This window comes from Morus notabilis, unplaced genomic scaffold (assembly GCF_000414095.1).
Source record: "Morus notabilis unplaced genomic scaffold, ASM41409v2 Scaffold789, whole genome shotgun sequence".
In the NCBI taxonomy this organism is placed as follows: domain Eukaryota; kingdom Viridiplantae; phylum Streptophyta; class Magnoliopsida; order Rosales; family Moraceae; genus Morus; species Morus notabilis.
In genome coordinates, this window is record NW_010364361.1 from 879224 (window position 1) to 891167 (window position 11944).

At 33.4% G+C, this 11944-nt stretch overlaps 2 protein-coding genes across 2 annotated transcripts; both read right to left on the reverse strand.

Annotated features, from left to right (window-relative positions):
• Positions 1-1155: 1155 nt before the first annotated feature.
• LOC21406860 (histone H4) lies at positions 1156-1798 on the reverse strand. The gene has a single exon (XM_010106608.2). It carries the CDS (start codon positions 1704-1706, stop codon positions 1395-1397), a length of 312 nt encoding a protein of 103 aa, XP_010104910.1. The 5' UTR covers positions 1707-1798; the 3' UTR covers positions 1156-1394.
• A 2729-nt stretch (positions 1799-4527) lies between these two features.
• Positions 4528-9289, reverse strand: LOC21406861 (subtilisin-like protease SBT3.9). Its single transcript, XM_010106609.2, has 10 exons — positions 8922-9289; positions 8696-8787; positions 8473-8570; positions 8238-8390; positions 7488-8152; positions 7316-7407; positions 6654-6896; positions 6305-6419; positions 5625-5823; positions 4528-5220 (listed from the first exon to the last, which is right to left on the reverse strand). The coding sequence occupies exons 1-10, from the start codon at positions 9033-9035 to the stop codon at positions 4640-4642; spliced, it is 2352 nt and encodes a 783-aa protein (XP_010104911.1). The 5' UTR covers positions 9036-9289; the 3' UTR covers positions 4528-4639.
• Between the last annotated feature and the right edge of the window lie 2655 nt (positions 9290-11944).

Here is an 11944-nt window from a genome sequence, read left to right on the forward strand (position 1 = left end):
GTTCGGGGGTTTGAATGCTCAAAACCAAAATAATTTGCTGTTTTTCTCTGAATATTTGGAGTTCTTTTTTGTTTTTTTTAATAATAATCTTTCATTGAATTAGCACTAAACATTACCGTGGAATGGATACACTTAAGACGTTTAGGGGATGTTTGGTACATAGATTCGTTTTTTAATTTGAATCATAATTCGTAATTCGCTACAGTATTTTCTCTCATAAAAAATACACATAAATTAAAAATTATTCTAATCTATAAACCAAACATCTCCTTAATTTATAAATTAAAATTATGATATTAAAATTATTTTTTATTTACATGTATTTTTTGTGAGAAAAAACACTGTAATAAACTATGAATCATAATTCAAATCAGAATACGAATCCCTTTACCAAATATCTTTTAAGTAATTTAAATTTTATTTTTAACACTTCTAAATAATTAAAGTCCAGTTTATTTCACCGATTCGAATTTAAAATTTAAATTTTACTATAGTAAAAAACTCTCAAAAATAATTATATCTAATTTTTTTATTACAATAAAAAACTCACATAAAATCACACATCAACTCAAATTAAAAACTTAAATCAACTAACCTAAAAGAACCAAAGTGCCAACCATAATGAACACACTTTCAATATCAAAATAAGCACTTTGGCAAACAGTTGAACTTCTAAAATCTTTGGGCCTTCTAATTGAACATTTTATATCATTCACACGTCAATTGTCTCTCCCATGAGATTTCAGTTCCCAAACCTTTCTGTTGCCACTCTGAATAATTCCAAATTGACTATGGCGGTACTGATAAAAAAAAAAAAGCCGCACCAATCATTCTGAAGAGCAAATTTCTCCTATTTCTAACTCACTTCCAATCCAAATTCAAAAGCCCCAAATTAAACAAAATCTTCAATCTTCGAAATTGGCTCACTTTCTTAATACATACAGCTGAAATTAAAATCCCAGAAAGATAAAGATTTGTCATTGTGTTATTACTTAATCTGTTTGGTAGAAATCCCACTCTAGCCTCCAAATTTTGAGCAAGAAAATTGAAAAGTTGGATTCAAATCTTGGTCTAAATTTTTCATCGTCTTGAACGATTTCTTTTTGGTTGAAAATAAACCACATCAGAATCAAACGAAACAAAAACCAAACAGAATTTTACCAAAACAACATAAAGCTAATATTCAAATATCATCTGCATTTTCTTTAGACAACGAAAAAACACTAGATCTAACAATTCCATCTTCTTGTACGATTCAATCCATAAATTGCAAACAAGTACGAATCACATCAGATACACAGAACTCCAAATTTCATAATCCATGAACCAGAGAGTACAAAAGAGGAAGAATAAGCATAGACCTAAAAAACCCTAACTTGTACAGATTTGGGTGCTTAACCGCCGAAGCCGTAGAGAGTACGGCCCTGCCTTTTCAGAGCATAAACGACGTCCATGGCGGTCACGGTCTTCCTCCTGGCGTGCTCCGTGTAAGTGACGGCGTCGCGGATGACATTTTCCAGGAAAATCTTCAGAACTCCTCTGGTTTCCTCGTAGATTAGACCGCTGATTCGCTTCACGCCTCCTCTGCGAGCGAGCCTGCGAATTGCAGGCTTCGTGATGCCCTGGATGTTGTCTCTCAGGACCTTCCTGTGCCTCTTGGCTCCGCCCTTTCCCAGCCCTTTCCCTCCCTTTCCTCTTCCCGACATCACTTCTTTCTTTTTCGCGGAGACTTTCTCGGCGACCAAACAAGTGTTTTGGACGTTGGATGGAGAATTCAAGGAACGGGATTCGGTTTATATAGGCGTGACTTTTCGTTCTCTTTGGTTTGTTTTTGCTTTTAACAAAGGCGCGGTGTTGGGAATGGAGCCGGTTTTTGCCATTTTTTCGTATTGGCCGTTGGATGGATTTTTATCGATGGTTAACATGGTCGATCCGCGTGAGGAGGTAAGTTGGGATCCACCGTTGATACTAGTGCATCGGACGGATAAAATCAAGGATGAGAACGTAAGGAGGATCCGCGGTGCTTTTCCGTTGATATGAATACATATGTGGTTGTATTTTTTTTTTTTTTGAATTATTTTCATAAATATTTATAAATTATGTATCTTATTTTAAATTGCTCTTAATTTTTTAAAACAGTACAAAACACCATCTCATTCATATAAAGCGATTCAAAACGCCATATCTGCTAATTTTTATGTATAATTTTAACAGTTTGCTGACATGATGTGTCATTAAAAAGTTAATTAAATTTATTAAAGTCTAATTAAAATCTTATAAACATAATTTAATATTAAAAAAATAAAACAGAATTTAAAACCCAAAACTTTTCAAGAAAAAAAAATTAAAAACCAAAAAAGTCTTATTCTTTTTTTGTCTCGACTCTTACTTATTGAGACTTCGTTTATTTTACTAATTTGAGTTTTACTACAGTAAAAAACTCATTCTTAGTATGTCAAGATACATTTAAAAATCAAGCCTCTAACACATATTAAGCATTATTAGATTGTGTTAGTGAAACTAATCTCAATCAAAGGTTATGTCATGTATTACAAAATCGTTCACATTCTCTTGTAATATTTATATTATCATTTTAATATAAATGAGATTACAGGTAATAGCGCGTGTCGGCTTGGTGATATTCTATTCCTCTGTATTTTATGATATATATTTTCAAAGCTCACCTTTGTTGTCAAAATTTACTCTAGTACTTTGGTTAATAGTAAGAGCATGGTTAATTCGTTTAAATTAATGATTTTTTATTTTAATATTTAAATTTTAAATTTTTTATAAGAAAAAAATATTATGATAAAATTAAAATTATGAATTTTAACGCAATAAATAAATGAGTCTTAAATTATGGTATTTGAGTTCGAACCCGACAACATAATAATTTTACTTTTTTTCACGGGTCAATAATAGAAAATTCCTTTGGCTTCTTTTTCCATATTTCTTTTTTTTTTTTTTTTGAAAAGGCAAAATACCTTTTTTTTTTTTTTTTTTTTTTTTTTTTTTTAATTTTGATTTTTTAAGCCATCCTTGCATCTAATGGAAACTGCAATCCATCCGTATGATATCCTACAAATTTGAAGTGTCAATCATAGAAAAATCCTTTCACTTTGTTCTTTTCTTTTAAATAATTACTAAAAGTCACTCTTAAAAGTGCATTGATCTTGATTTTTAACTTTTATTTTTTATTAATATTCTTTTAATTGATATAATTATTTAATTAAAAAAATATTAATCAAGAGATAAAAATTTAGATTCGTGCATTCTAAAAAGTTATTTATCTCATTTCTTAAAAAGAAAGAATATTTTTGGTTTTCATTCTACTCTATTCATTTGCAGTTTGCATAATAGGAATCATTTATGAGTACTTTAAAGTGATTTTCATTTAACTCTATAAATTTTAAAACTTCTACTCTACTCTGTGAGTTTTATATATTAGTCCCACTTAACCCTTCTTATTAGAACTTATGTTAAAAACATATAGAAAAAAAAAGTTAAATGAGGTCAAGTGATCTTTTTCTATTTGTTTTCAATATAAATTCTAATAAAAAGAGTTAAAGTGAACCAGGTCTCTTTTTTTATGAGTTTTAAATGGAGATTTTACCATAAGTCGTTAAATGAGACAAATTCAAAAGATAAATATAAAGTGCGAAATTTTTATAGTTCGATAGGCAACGTGGAATTAACTTTAAAATTGGGAGAGCATATGCGACGTTAATCCTAAAACTAATCTTTTTGGAGTTATATGTGGTGTGTATATAGGATGGACGTGTAGAGAGTTGAGATGAGTGTGCCAACAAAACCACTCTAATCATATTTAGGTGCTCATCACTCATCTACCCCTCCCTGTTGATATTAGGTGCTTGTCACTTTTTTTTTTTAAAGGGGAATATGTTTTGAATTAAGGAAATACACAACACCAATGATGATTCCTATGGCCTCCAAAGTACAAGAAATCACAATCTTTATAGGTAGTTAAGGTCCGTTTAGTTCGTTGATTCGAGTTTTTAATTTGAGTTAAGATGTGACTTTATATGAGAGCTTTTTAGTTTAGTTAAAAAGTTAGATGTAACTATTTTTTAGAGCTTTTACTGTAACAAAATTCAAATTCTAAACTCGAATCAATAAAGTGAATATGGCATTAATTCCACCAATAAACTAAAATGAAACGCTCAAAAAAGTAGACTTAGACCAAATTTCAAAAACAAATACCCAAATAGTTACACAAATAATCAAGCACACATATAACTCTTTAATAAAATCTTCACAATTGATTGAAAAATCTGAAAGACACTCAAAATGCTGCTAAGAAACAAGCCTAGTATATATATTAGAAACACAACATAACGCTATAAAAACATGACAAACACGCCACCAAATTAAGGTAAAACCCACTGTTATTGTAAACCACAATATATAAATAAAAAGAAAAAGTTAACAAAGACAAAGCTTTAAATATTTTTATTCCATTTCTTGAACGTGATCGTGATTACATCTCTAAACAGCAAATCATGTCGTACGTAGTTTTTATTTGTATTTTTTTTCTCATACCTAAGGAGAATTAATACACAAACTCTAAATTAAAAAAATACACACTCTATATATACCACAAAAATACGTTCACCATATCTCATACATCTGCATACGACTCAAATCTAATGACACGTACGGCCACAGGACTCCTCACACGATGCTTACCATCTGTCCACGTTAAGCTCCCAAACTTGTAATCCCCATGCACTCTTTGACCCGAGGAGAAGGTAACCTTAAACGACAGAACCCGTGTCGTCGTATTATTGAAGTCCAAAACTTGTGGCTCAACGCGCATTTCCACCCCAGATGGGGCTCGCACAAGGGCACTGTACACCGAATCAGAATCTCCCACGTTGGTCACCGTTCTTGTCACGGTCACTGATGTTGTCGTTTTGAGGTTTGGGATTGTAATAGAAGGGAGGTTGAGATTTGATACGACAGGTCGTTTTCTGGGGGAGCAGGTGATCTGTGTGTCGGTCAAACGAGCGATGGATTGGATTCTGTAGCCCAAGGAGCAAAGGTATTGGATGTAGTCATCTGTGGTGATGTTGTAAATGAGGCCTGGATCCATTGCTCTGCTGGGCTTGACGTGCCCGCCTCCGATGTCAAATGGGTCGGCGGTTTTGCGGTTTGGGCCCTCCGCTGATATGAATGTTCCATCTGTTCCGGTTTGGGAAGCTGCACTTTTACTTTGTTAGCATTTTTTTTTTTTTTTGAAAATGATTATCATTATAAGAAAGTAAAATTATCAAGTAGGTTCATGTTTCTCGACTCAAGTAGGTTCATGTTTCTCGATGTTAGATTTGAAAATAATTATCATTATAAGTATGCAAAACTGATAGAATGTGATTAAAGTTAATATCTCGGTTGAAAACAATTCTATCTCAAATTTCTAATTCTCTTAAGAGGATAGAATAATTTTAATGACAATATGTATCCTGTTGAAGTGATTATAACTATTCAATTTAAAGAACCATTGCAAACAATATTATTACTGTTTATATTTGGACTTGCTCAATCTACACTTCACATTGCTAACTCTTATAATGATTGAGAAAATCACCAATGGATTTTTGACTCACCAGTGGTGGCAAGAGCCGATCTTATGGCTGCAGGAGACCAATCCGGGTGAACAGATTTGATGAGAGCTGTTATTCCTGCCACGTGGGGACACGCCATTGAAGTTCCTGATAACAGTGTGTAACAACCTTTTCTTGGGTTTTTTGTGTCTGATGGTGGAAATGCAGCTAATATGTCCACTCCTGGGGCTGCCACGTCAGGCTACATCCATCGGAAAAAGAGGTAAATACCAAGAGAACATGAAATTAAGACAATGGCGAAGTTGGTATAGAGAAGAGAATATTGTCAATTTGTAATATATTTTATTTAAGAGAATTTAGAATTCTTTTTTTCTTTCTAAACTTGTTCATAATTTGAATATAGGTTACACTTTAACTTTTAATTTTAATAAATTAATCTTAGAATTTAATACAATATTACAGAGTGTTTCTAAATCAACGACGGTGGTCAAAACTTGGAGAGACTAAAAATTTTGAATGATGAATTTGAGGGTACTTCGCCGCATTTTATTAAATTCAATAACTATTTGCAATAGTAGTCCATAACCCTTTATTTTATGTAGAACCCACCTTTTCAGAGTAAAACAACAGTTGTTAAAGCACACTTAAGTAAGACAAACAGTGAGTAAAGTGAAATAATAATCCCTGCCTGTAGATTCGAATTTTTAGCTTCCTGGCTTTACCTTTAGAACTGCTGGGGTCAGGGAACTAGGTCCTCTGGATGAGAAAGTTGCAACTCGTGGGGACATCCATTTGCCTATAACAGTTGTTGGAGGACTCAACTTTGCAGTTGGAGACCTTCATAAAAATTAAAAATAATTAAGAAAAAGGTTAGTGTAAAAGTGTATTTTGGCTACAAAATTGCCATAAAACATCGGTGGCGCTGAACGCGATCCACAAATAAAAGGTGAGTCATATAATATGCAGTTTATAAGTAGGACTCAACTTCTATTTGTGACGGTGTTTAGCACCAGTGGTGTTCTCGAACAGTTTTCTTTAGTCACAGGGTAGTCTTATTTACTTCCTAATTACCTTGCTCTTCTTATGTAGGAAAGTATTTGTGTCCCCACTTCATAGTCCACTTTAACACATGGAATATCACAAGATTGAAGTCCATCATTGTGAAACTGTGCAAATATGAGGCCAACCCCTCCTGCTTCCTTCACAGCATTTGCTGCTGAAGCTATGTCCTGCTGATCATCTATGTTTGAGAAACAGACCACTATTTTCCCTGCTGCTAATGTCTCATTAAGAGATCCATACTCACAATCCTTGCTTGAAAGGCATCAACATTGTAACAAATATAAGTGAGAGAGAACAAAGAAGAAAAGAAAAAGAATATTTGAGTCTTAAAAAAAAATTATACGTATTATATGAGTTCAGATACGTTGTCTCGAATTTTTTGTCTAATTGACTATTTATTTAAAATTTTTTTGCCATATCATATAGATTTAAAAATTTGGCCATATAATAAATACAAAATACTAAAATTACTAAGTAATTAAATGAGTTGTTAAAATAATATTAGAAGACGATTAATAAGATATTAAAACAGGACAATAGATCTAAACTCCTAATGTATTGATTTTGAATTTCGTATTAAAGTCTACTATGCTTTAATGTAGCTTAGGCTAATGCAACCTACAAAATGCACTCTAAAATATTTCAATCTTGAAAAGAAAGAGATATCTTACGAGGAAGCATCAATGGAGTTCACAGATATGCGCTCGGAGTAAGTAATGCTGGCGAATACATGGTTGTGGCTTCCAGTATCAAGAGATTGGCCCTGCAACAAAGCAAAAGTTATACAAAAGTTATTGGAATAAACTTAGTTGGGATGTACTCAAAATTGATGGATGAATTTACCCAGAGAGTATTGTTGTTTCCAAGTGTAATGGCTGTTGGAAAAGCTCGGTCTATTGTGGTGGCTGCTACAGTGATGAGCCATGGTGCAGTGTTCGAAACGGTTTGTGAGGTGGGGCCATTGTTTCCGGCAGAAGAAACAACCGTAATCCCCTTTGCGGTCGCATGGAAGGACCCAATTGCGATTGCATCACGGTGATCAACGTAGGAGAACAAAGGAACCTCATTGCCAATGGAGACAGATAGGACGTCCACTCCATCGTGTATGGCTTTGTCGAATGCTTTCAGGAGGTCGGCGTTTGTGCAGCCTCCGACGCCCCAGCAGGCCTTGTAGATAGCCAAGTGAGCGAGCGGGGCTCCTCCTCTGGCTAGGCCTGCAGCCAGGCCGCTATAGCTCGCCTGCTTCACAAAATAGCCGCCTGCAGTTGAAGCTGTGTGAGTGCCGTGGCCGTTTCCATCTCTTGGAGATAGAAATTCCCCAGCTTCTGTTATGTTTATAGGCCTTTTAATCTCTTCCATCAATCCTTTTACAAACCAGCGAGCACCGATGATTTTCTTGTTGCAGTTTGTGGAGTTGAACTGCTCCCCCTGCTGACAGATTCCTCTCCACTGAGACGGGGTTGGAGGCATCCCCTCGTCGTTAAAGCTTTCGGACTCTGGCCAAACACCTGCAGAGATTTCAATCAGTTTGATTCATAGAACACACTCCAGATAGTGATATGTTTATCACAAAAGGCAAAGAAAAAGTATTACCTGAGTCTATTACACCAATGATAGTTCCTTTACCCATGTTCTTTGTCAAGGCATTTTTCGGAGAATGATGATGAATTCCAATGAAGTCCCAGCTTCTGGTCGTATGGAGCTTGTAAATTCGGTTCGGAATCACTTGGACAACTTCAGGAAACTCTGCAATTTTTCCAATATTAGTAGTGCCAAAATCATGTATAGCTCAAGTTTTGTAATTAGTGTCTGTCAAATTACAATATACCAGCAATAGCTTCTGCCTCAGCTTCTGTTAATCTCGCAGCAAAACCCGAAAAACCGTGTCTATAGCTGTAGACAATAGACCTCCTCGCAACTTCTTTGCTTCATTTTACAAACACAAAAAGATCAAGAAGAAGAAATATGATTCCTTTGCTAATTATAACCCCTGCATGAAAATCACAGGAATAAGTAGGGTAAAAAAATAAATAATAAAAGCAAACTAGTACCTGCCTAACAAGTTTGATAGCAATATGTGGTGGGATTTTTTTGTAGTTTCTGGATTATCATACTTCTTCCCTCCCAAGTACACAATGTGAACCTACAAACATATTCATTTCTTAATATCTATGTCGAAACAAAGAGACAGAAACTTGCATAAATACATACATATATATATATGTGTGTGTGTATGTATATGTACATATCTTTACATATATGAGGTTATACACTCACACTACGTTTGGCCTCAACAAGTGATAAATGGAAGTGGTGTTGAAAGAAAAATAGAGCAAGAACCAAAAGTAAGTGGCTCTTTCTTGCACAATATTTCAAGTTCCTTGGTTTCATATTCACCAGCTAATAATTATCCAAAAACAGAAAGAAGGGGCTTTAGAGTTTTCCTATACTTTACTGAGCAATATTGCAGTTTCTGCAGTTTTATAACCCAATCATGCACCTGTTGCAGCACTAATTAATTACACAGTGCTAGAAAGTAACGAGAGTAAAATAAGAAAATCTTTTTTCTTGTCATAATTCTTCTCTTTAGTGCTCAATTCTATCTGAAGAAGAAAAGAAAAGAAAAGAAAGAATATATTTTTGGTGTTGAGTGGTTCTGGAATGCAAAGATGCCGGGACAAGATTTTGCATTTTGTTAAACTTTACGCATGGGGAATCATTCAATCCACGTGAGGCATATATAATTTCCTGTTGAAATTTTTTTCTTTTGCTGAAACATTGGATTGATTGCTTTATCCACTTTCCCTGACTTTGTTCATTTTCTGTTTTTTCTTGAAAAAAGAAAAAGTTCTTGTCAAGTTGAACAGCAGACCACGAATGTTTGTGATGATGGAAGCTTTCTTTATGCATGTCTGATGAGCACTCTTTAAAAGTAAAATAAAAAATATTTGCAATTGCAAGTTTTTGTGTCTGCAATTTGATCTTTTCTCTTCTTATGTTTTAAGCAATGTCTAAACGCATTATAAAGTGAAAAATTGTGCATATGTTCAAATCTAATTTCAAACGGAGAAATTTCAAAGAAATTAAGAACTTGATAGGTCTTGCAAACATGACATTTGATACCCACTCATCTTTCAGGAGTATATTTAACATGCATTTGCTCATAATCATATTTAAACAGATCTAATTAAATATATAGTAAAATAATCCTTCGTAATCACAACAACAACAAAAGATCCATTCCACGACCGTTTTATTAAATTCTTTTACAACGGGGTAAAAACAGACGTGAAATAGAGAATCAAGAAAAGTTTCAATTTTAAAAAGAGATAAAATCACTTCAGCATTACAGCGAAACATCTCTATGATACATACTGACTACGTAACATTGAATTAGTTAGGCCTTGTTCATTTCACCGATTCGAGTTTTCAGTTTTAAGTTTTTACAGTTAAAAATTCTCAGAAAATATTATATCTAACTTTTTCTGCTACAGTCACATCTCAACTTAAGTTGAAAATTAGAATCTGCGAAACGAACAAAATCTTAGAGTGTGATATTCGACAAGATACCAATTCGAGTAGAGTCGTTTGGTTCATGGATTAGAATCATGTGATTGAAATTATTTTCGATTTACGTGTATTTTTTGTGAGAGAATACACTGTAACGAATCATGAACTATGATTCAAATCATGGTTTGAATCTTCCAGCAAAAGATACGGAAGTTGATTTTGGTTTGATCATTTCATTGGTGTTAACATAATGAAATGCGCGTATAAGGAAGTAATAACCATAATAAGTTACAACATGAAAATTGACAAATGATGCCTGTGGTAGTAGTACTCTATTCTGTATGTAGGTCCCTAATTCACGTTTGTTACTGCCTTTTCCAAAAGTGCTAACCCCAGATTCCCATCCCACAAGTTCCAGCAGTGGTGCTTTTTCTTTTGTTTCTTCATTGTCATTAGTGCCAGATTTATTTTGTCAAGATAAAAGAAACTTGTCTGAGAAAGGGCCAGAAAAAAAGAAAAAAAAAAAAAAAAAAAAAAAAGCTGATGAACACCATAAAGTCAGAAGGAATGATGACGATACATAGTGAGTGGGATGATCTCTGAGTTACGAGTGTACACTGTGGGGCTGCTTGCTATTCAATTAAGCGTGAATTACAATCAGAAGATGCATGAGGCAAAATGGACTTTTTCTCCAATCTACACTTTTATATTAAAGTTGCGTAAAGCTTAATTATATTGTAATATTACAAATTTTTGGGGTTATTTTAAGTGTCATACATGGTACACGTACGTTGATTTATTCTAATTCTCGTAATATTTCTGGGACTTTTAAGACCGTCGTTTGCAGCAGAGAAAAACAAAAGGACTAAAAGAAGCATCATGAGAGATTATTAGACTTAGTATATGTACTCAAATTATAAGGAAATTCAATATTGGTAAGTAGACTTACCTCTTACATTAAAAGTAAATCACTATAAATTTTATACATGTTCTATTTATTCCTGTTTTTCTTATTGCTCTCCAGGGTAGACGTTAGGGACATTCAATCATAATATATTTGGTTGTTATTTGGCTTGAAGGCAAGAAGTTGAACATGTCAGAAAACTACATTAATTACTTCAACGTTTTCTTTTTCCGTTTTTTGGAGATAATTGCAAATTTGCAATGCTATTGTCTTGTTTGAAGCCAGACCAAGACTACAAAATAATGAGAGATATCCCTAAATTTTGAATTATGTAGCACTAAATTTTGTTGTTCTGTTACCGATGATTTATGTTACGTAGTTCTGAAACTTATATTATAACATGTACACAAAAAATTTAATCCCTTTTTTTATAATTTCAATTACAATTAAAATACTTTTGCTACACTTTTTTTTTTTTTTTTTTTTTACAAAAATTTGAATTTTTGTTTGAATTTCAGAACCAAACCGGTGTTCATAACGCAAACAATACAAGGATGCCCAAACTCATTTGGATTTCGGGATTCAGTACGATCAAACTCATTGGATTGACCACTGAAGCATTCAAATTCCTTCGTACATGCTTAATAAATAGATAAAATAAAACATTTATTTTGTATAAATATTGTTATGATTCTTTGTAGCTGTGTATTACATAATAGAATAAACAAGTCTCAAAGAAGATAAAAAGAATCTGTTCCCTGTCTTTCCTATACGATCCCCTAGCTAAGCTATCCGTACGATAATCATCTATGGATTGTTTATATCTTTGGAGTAAGATTCTAATTCAGTTTTCACCATGTAAAATCCTATAAATTGTGTTATCACT

Bases quoted from the DNA above. Each gene is read 5' to 3' on its own strand.
- LOC21406860 (XM_010106608.2), bottom strand. From the start codon at position 1,706: ATGTCGGGAAGAGGAAAGGGAGGGAAAGGGCTGGGAAAGGGCGGAGCC.
- LOC21406861 (XM_010106609.2), bottom strand. From the start codon at position 9,035: ATGAAACCAAGGAACTTGAAATATTGTGCAAGAAAGAGCCACTTACTT. The intron at 8,788-8,921 runs GTGAGTGTATAA...ATATGTTTGTAG, and splicing joins TTGTTGAGGCCAAACGTAGT to GTTCACATTGTGTACTTGGG. The intron at 6,420-6,653 runs GTAATTAGGAAG...ATTTTTATGAAG, and splicing joins TCCTACATAAGAAGAGCAAG to GTCTCCAACTGCAAAGTTGA.